This window comes from Opisthorchis viverrini (genome assembly GCF_000715545.1).
Source record: "Opisthorchis viverrini unplaced genomic scaffold opera_v5_18, whole genome shotgun sequence".
In the NCBI taxonomy this organism is placed as follows: Eukaryota; Metazoa; Platyhelminthes; class Trematoda; order Opisthorchiida; family Opisthorchiidae; genus Opisthorchis; species Opisthorchis viverrini.
In genome coordinates, this window is record NW_008751674.1 from 10840 (window position 1) to 17105 (window position 6266).

Below are 6266 nucleotides of genomic sequence, written 5' to 3' on the forward strand. Positions count from 1 at the left end.
CAACACGTGGAATACAGATACTATCACAGATAAGGGCGTGCTAATACTCTCCACCTTCACCACGAATCAGCTATCCCCCATTTTTCTGTGCATTTCTCATTGTATGTTATGTCTAAACATTATGCGAGTGACTACAGTGTGATTTACAGGTTGAATATGAGAAACCTCTATCGACTGGCACAACAAAATTATGGGAAGCGAAGTCATAGCCCATTATGTGCCTGAGTGTTTTGTGTTATCATTAAGCTAACCATTCGCCCCAAACAAGCTTCAAACCAACAAGATCGAGGACAATTTTAGCCCTACGTTTGTTTGCTAACAACTAATTAAGGACATTTTCAGGTAACTAAACGCTAATAGCAGCTCCTGGCCAAACGGCTTTGTGTTCAAGCAGTGATCGTGATGTTTCCAGGCAACTGAATGTGCTGCACCAGGCTGCTCATGTTTCAGTTGCTACCACGTTTGTTCGCAAATGAGTGTATTCCTCTAATTTCGTGCGATTTGGTTTCAAGTAGAACATACGTTTGACGGAACCTCGGGGATTGCGCCTACCTGGTGAGCCCCAAGTATGGCGAATCCGCTCGTGGGCTGTTGGGGAATTTTCAGCAACCTTTTGAGTAATGCATTACGAAGAGGCTAAATTAATTCCTTTTGTTGTCTCAACTTAAATATATATATATATATATAATGTATATTAGACTACTGACTCTTGGAAACGATTTGAAAGTAAGGTGAAATCATCTCCTGGGGGATGTTCTGTAAACGGAGAGTGTTATTTTGTTTGGTTTTGATGCTGTTCACTCACGTTGGCACCAGCGTGCACTATTTGTCGAGTTTCCATAAAATTCATAAAGCCGCCTTTAAATTAAGTGTTATGAAACAAATGTGGAACTAGCAAACAGTAAACAACAAAAGAGATGGTTTAGTGATTAGGGAATAAAACTTCTGGCCAGCAGGTCTGTTGGTCGACGCCAACTTCTTGTAGTGTGAAGGCTTTTCTCTAGGCTCGTGTAGGCTGGAAGTGCTCGTTTCTGTTTGCGCGGCATTTATTTATCTAAAGGCTGTCACTGCTTAACACTCGTTATTATTATCAGTAATATTGTTATTATCATTATTATAAATGACGAACGCTGCTACGAATTCGGCAGTCAACCGTATCTTGAGACAAACAATTGATACCCCTTTCCACGACAAGCTTTAGAAGTCGTATATTATATCCAATCTTGAAATTTTCAAATAGTTTTGGCTTCTGCAAATGTAGTCATGTGTATGCTCATAGCTATATCGTCTTTGGTTGTTACTGACGGGGAGGTGCTCGCTAAATAAAAGTCATGCTTTTACTCACCCATCACCGAAGTACGCAAACCGATATCAAAAGGGAGAGTCGTGCGGCTTTTACCAAAAAACCAAACCAATTGCTAGTTCATTGAATGAAACGATCTTGTCATTATTTTTCTGTGCCCTGATCATTTGTTGCTTGTGCTTTTTCACTTGATAGGCAGGCCGGGACGACCGCAACTTTTGACGAGCATGCCAGTGGGAGACCACCTAATTAAGGTAAAGTGGAATGAACCAATGAACCGAATGTCGTGTCCCCACAAGTATGTGGTGAAACAAACCTCTAGCAGGGGAATTGAAGCAGCGGTCGTTCACATCCCGGCAACCGAACCTCTAGGTGAGTTGAATAAAGTTACCGTTTGTCTTCATTGTTCAGTTTTGAAACAAGATGGAATAGTCACGCGTTTTCCAGGTAAAGAGAATATTCTAGATTATGAATCCTGTGTTTCACTACGTAAGTGAAGTTGACTGATGCCACTTCAGTTGTCGGCATGTGAATAAACAAACTGTCGGTCAGTTCTGAACGTGCAACTATGAAAAGTAATTAACAAGCTAGTTTGTGTGTGATGGGCTTACCCATTATTAGGAAAGATTCGTGAGCCTTGCAAGTGGCCTTCTGATGAACAGAACGCACCGTTGATTCCTTCGCTCTATAAGCCATATGTAAGCTTCGGCAATCAGTCCATTATAGTACTAACCCTCCAAAATAGAGGGAGACATATTTCAAGTTTATCCACGTTGCTGACTGTGGAAAATGGTGTGCGAAAGCAGTTCACAATCATTGGCTTTTCCAGCACTTGTGATGAGGTGGTACAAATATGGAAGGTCATACAAGAGTCCAAAACAGTTTACCTCGTGAGCTAGCAGACCCTACTTCCCTGCGCACTTTGTGACGCAGCAAAAGAAAATAATCTACCCGTAAGTTTCGGTTTGGGAGTAACTTAAAGTGAAATGGCCATCAGTACTCGTATTTTACTATTCCTTCCAGAACACACATTCTTCCAAGGCTGTGAAGACCACACATACTCTGTCTACGCGGTTCTTGATGGCAACAACGTAGAAGGGCTTTCAAGCGAAATCGTTGTCAAGGGTGAGTTAGTTCACTTACCAATCCAATCTGGAAACCATACGACTGCAGGTTTTCTTTTGCGCTTGTTCTCAGCACTGCAAACGTTTCTCCCATGCTCCTGGAGACACGACATTTGAACGATTTCACACCTTAGTGAGTTAGGTGAAACATAACACAAGCTGCAGTAACAAAATAGCAGTTCTTTGTTTACTTCCAGGTGAATACTCAACTAATTCCTAGCGGTTTGAAAACTGTTGTTGAGATGTGTTTTCGTAGATGAATTTGTAACACAAGCTAAAGAGTATCACTGCTTTTGAGACCTCGAGTCGATAATGACATGGAGTTGACAAAACAGCAAATAAGCGATATAAACAAGCAAATTTAAAAAATTTCCTCACTTAGACGGTAAATGAAACGGAAACGAAATTGTTTAATCTCATTATTTCGCCAACGGTATCTATACATAACTATACTCTACACGTTTCAGTAGGGGTGGACATAGCATGTATGTTAAAATGTAGCTGGATTCGAATTCTTCTGGACACAGTGTACAAACTCAAGTTGTGTGGGTGAATCACAACTGCTTCAGCTGTAGGCAGCTAATGATACTGGGCGGGGTTGGGTAGATATATAAAGTGACGGACCGTTGCTTATGTAACAGACTTCCGAGACCTAGTCACCATTCCTGCATTACTGCGCTGACATACGTTCAACAAGTTCTAATTTGTAACAGCAGATGAAGGGTTGAATTTTAAAAATAAAGTACAAGATGCCACGTGAGATGTAGGGGCATCAGCTGAGTGGCTGTAACCCACAAGTTAAGTGAAGCAAATGGATTGGCTTGCAATTTTTGTGCTCAGGATGCCAAGTAAGATGAAGTAGGATGAGGGTAAGACGGATAAAAGCGAATATCTCCTCAGGAAATTTTGCTTTCTTTTCAGGGGGACAATACTGTTAAACCTAGTGTATTGTCCCATCAAGTGACGATTCCGGCACGCTGAACGTTCAACTGTGCACATGAGGAAAACCACGAACTCTTAATTTTTTGCTTTAATTTAAGTCCAATGGATAGGTGGGCTTTATCAGAGTGCGTATACGCTCCTCGAGATTTGGATGCTCTGTTGCGCTAATCCTGGTTCCTTGGTTGTTGATCAGATGGCTGTTGATCTGTTCGCCGAGCCGTTGCCAAGCTCGGCGAACAGATCAACAGCCATCTGATCAACAACCAATAAACTCACCCGAGCTACCAATATTTCACCACATTACCAATCCTGGTTCCGCTGGTCAACCTTTCTTGATCCAAATTGCCCAATAGAAACGACACTATATTAAGCATCCCAAGAAAAACGGAATCACTCTCAATTTCCTGTTCTCCACTAAATTCAAATCGTCGGCATACCAGGTCCCCTTGAATTTGAAGCTTTTGCGGGAGATGTGTTGGTTAACTGTTTCTCACAAAATATAATTCATAAACCATTGTTAACCTTCCCATTGAATGACTCTTGATGTGCTCCAAGACTGAGATTTCATCTCATTTCCACTGTAGGTAGGGGAAGTAAACGCGCAACCAACCTGAAGGCTACAGTGGTTGATTCGGAAAACGTCAGGCTTACGTGGACTGTGGAAAATGAACGATGCCCGACTACAGAGATGTTTATAGAAGCAAGGCCTGCTGAGGGAGAACTGATCACCCAGAAGATTGCAGACACTTTGAGAGAAACAACGCTTTCTTTGCCCACATGTCAACTTTATGGGATTGTCATCGTAAGTGGGGTGCAACCGGAGGAAAGATCAAACCCTGTCGTGGTTAGGACAAGGACCAAGAGTAAGTATGTCATTTCATTAGGTCAGTTTTTTCGTTCATGCACAAAGCGCTTCAAGTGTTTTCGTAGAACAAAACAAATGAACAACAAGTCTTCCAACAAGTCTTCTCAAACCGATGAAATAACCTCACAGATAGTAGTACGGATTAAATTTATCGGCTTTAGCACAGACCCGGTTTGTGAGTGTCACCAGTCAAATTTTTGAGGGCTGCTCCAGTCTCGGATGAAAATCTAACAAAGTGGTTTGATGTTTTTGGACTTTTTGACAAGAATTTTTTCATTTTTATTGTCTTCTGAAAATCAAGGCGATCACTAACATCTCAAACCCGACATCCAAAATATTCGTTTCGTTATTTGTCACACTATCCACCTTCTTGCGCAAGTAGAAACCTCCAACTTCTCAATTCGTTAACCAAGGGCAGTTTTCCAATGCCGTTTGCCTGAGTCGTTCATTATTAGAAGAATGGAAGATGTACGAATGAACTTGATGGAAGGAGGAAGGCCTTCGCTGCGGAGTTATTTATTAGAAAACGCTAAACGAACAGTTACAGACTATTGGACAGGGAAGCAAAACTCTCATATGCATCTTGTTTACAAAAGAGAATATCCATATTCTCCTTGAACGCGTCTTCCTAAACTTTCCTGGATATTTATTGACCACTGCTTAAATGCAAGCGAATGCAACTCCACAAGCTCCGCAACGGATCTCACTTTTCAAGAGATGCGAAGCGGATTTACGAGAAAACATACCAATCGCATGCCCCCATCAGTTGTATCCACCGGTACATTGGTAGTACTCCGTCACTTCGCAGTTGGGTCGCGAACATTAACATCGTCTTTGACGAGAATTTCAGCATTGAAAACGGGTCATCGACTGCTTAATAACTAATCCAAAGAAATCGTTTTCTGGAGTCGATTTGGGATTGTGATTTCTTGGGCGCTTTCTTTCGGTTGGGTTGCATATAAGTAATTTTACTCGCTAGTACGAATTCGGAGTGACATGTAATAGCGCACGACTGCACTATGAAAAAGATATATCCAGGGATATTCAGTAATATCCACATATTCACTAATTTCCGCTGGTTGTGCACGAACAGCGACTCATCGCTACGCTACACACGACACACTGATAACGTCACCTGGATTGGTTATAAAATCCTGGTGATCAAATTACCCAGGCTGGCAAACAAACCGACAACCAGACTGGTTTATGCTGTTCCCTAATAAAAGAGAAACATTTTAGGAAATACCAGAGATCGCACTGTAGTTGTAAAATCCGTGCTGGTTGTTCAAAAATTTGATTCGATTCGGATCATAACATTAAGTCTACGGGCGTTACTTGGTACTTTTATTCAACTTCGGAATAGACCAGGCCACTTGAAATGGGCACGTACGTATGAATTTTTATTTGTTTACTAAAAATCCACATATCCTCAAGAGACTGAGGTGCTGTAACAGGGGATGGCTCTGTAGTGTGTTTACACTAAAAATGTAAAGGTACATTCCTTACATGCTTTAGGTGATGTTTAGTTTTCGGATCCTTTCCACATTGACCTGCGGGCGTTCCAGATTTGGGGGCATGTATGAAGGTGCACACTGTCACGCTCATTAAATGCTCGTAACATACTGTGTTCAAGTTTACACTATTCATATACAATGTCTTAGCTATTATTTTCGGGCTATGCGAACAAGGCATTATAAGCTCATTGAATTTCGTGAAACTTCAGCACATCAGTAGTGGGTATACAACTAACGCACGACAAGGATCAAAGAGCCAAAGCGAAGTACGGTGCTTTTTGCAACAGCACTTTACATTTACCATTTTCAACTGAGGTTGTGCCATCTTCGTTGTAAACCTCTGCGGTGATCGTGAATGCTTGATATTTGGCATTAATACTGTTTCAGATGACGATGATGGGAGATTAGCCTTGTTTTACTTGACTGCCTCCAGTACTGGATATTGAAATTAGAATTTAGGGATTATCAATACTACCGTTATTATTATTATTATTATTATTATTATTATTATTATTATT

General features: G+C 41.2%; 2 protein-coding genes across 2 annotated transcripts in view; both read left to right on the forward strand.

Annotated features, from left to right (window-relative positions):
• The window catches only part of T265_01618 (hypothetical protein), a gene marked incomplete at both ends in the record, with an annotated part of 7065 nt that extends 4782 nt beyond the window's left edge, over positions 1 to 2283 (forward strand). Inside the window, 3 exon segments of the mRNA XM_009165684.1 lie at positions 1499 to 1675; positions 2030 to 2193; positions 2206 to 2283. Of these exon segments, the coding sequence (XP_009163948.1) occupies positions 1499 to 1675; positions 2030 to 2193; positions 2206 to 2283 (419 nt within the window).
• A 6-nt stretch (positions 2284 to 2289) lies between these two features.
• The window catches only part of T265_01619 (hypothetical protein), a gene marked incomplete at both ends in the record, with an annotated part of 32274 nt that continues 28297 nt past the window's right edge, over positions 2290 to 6266 (forward strand). Inside the window, 2 exons of the mRNA XM_009165685.1 lie at positions 2290 to 2428; positions 3954 to 4213. Of these exons, the coding sequence (XP_009163949.1) occupies positions 2290 to 2428; positions 3954 to 4213 (399 nt within the window). The remainder of the gene's footprint in view (positions 2429 to 3953; positions 4214 to 6266) is intronic.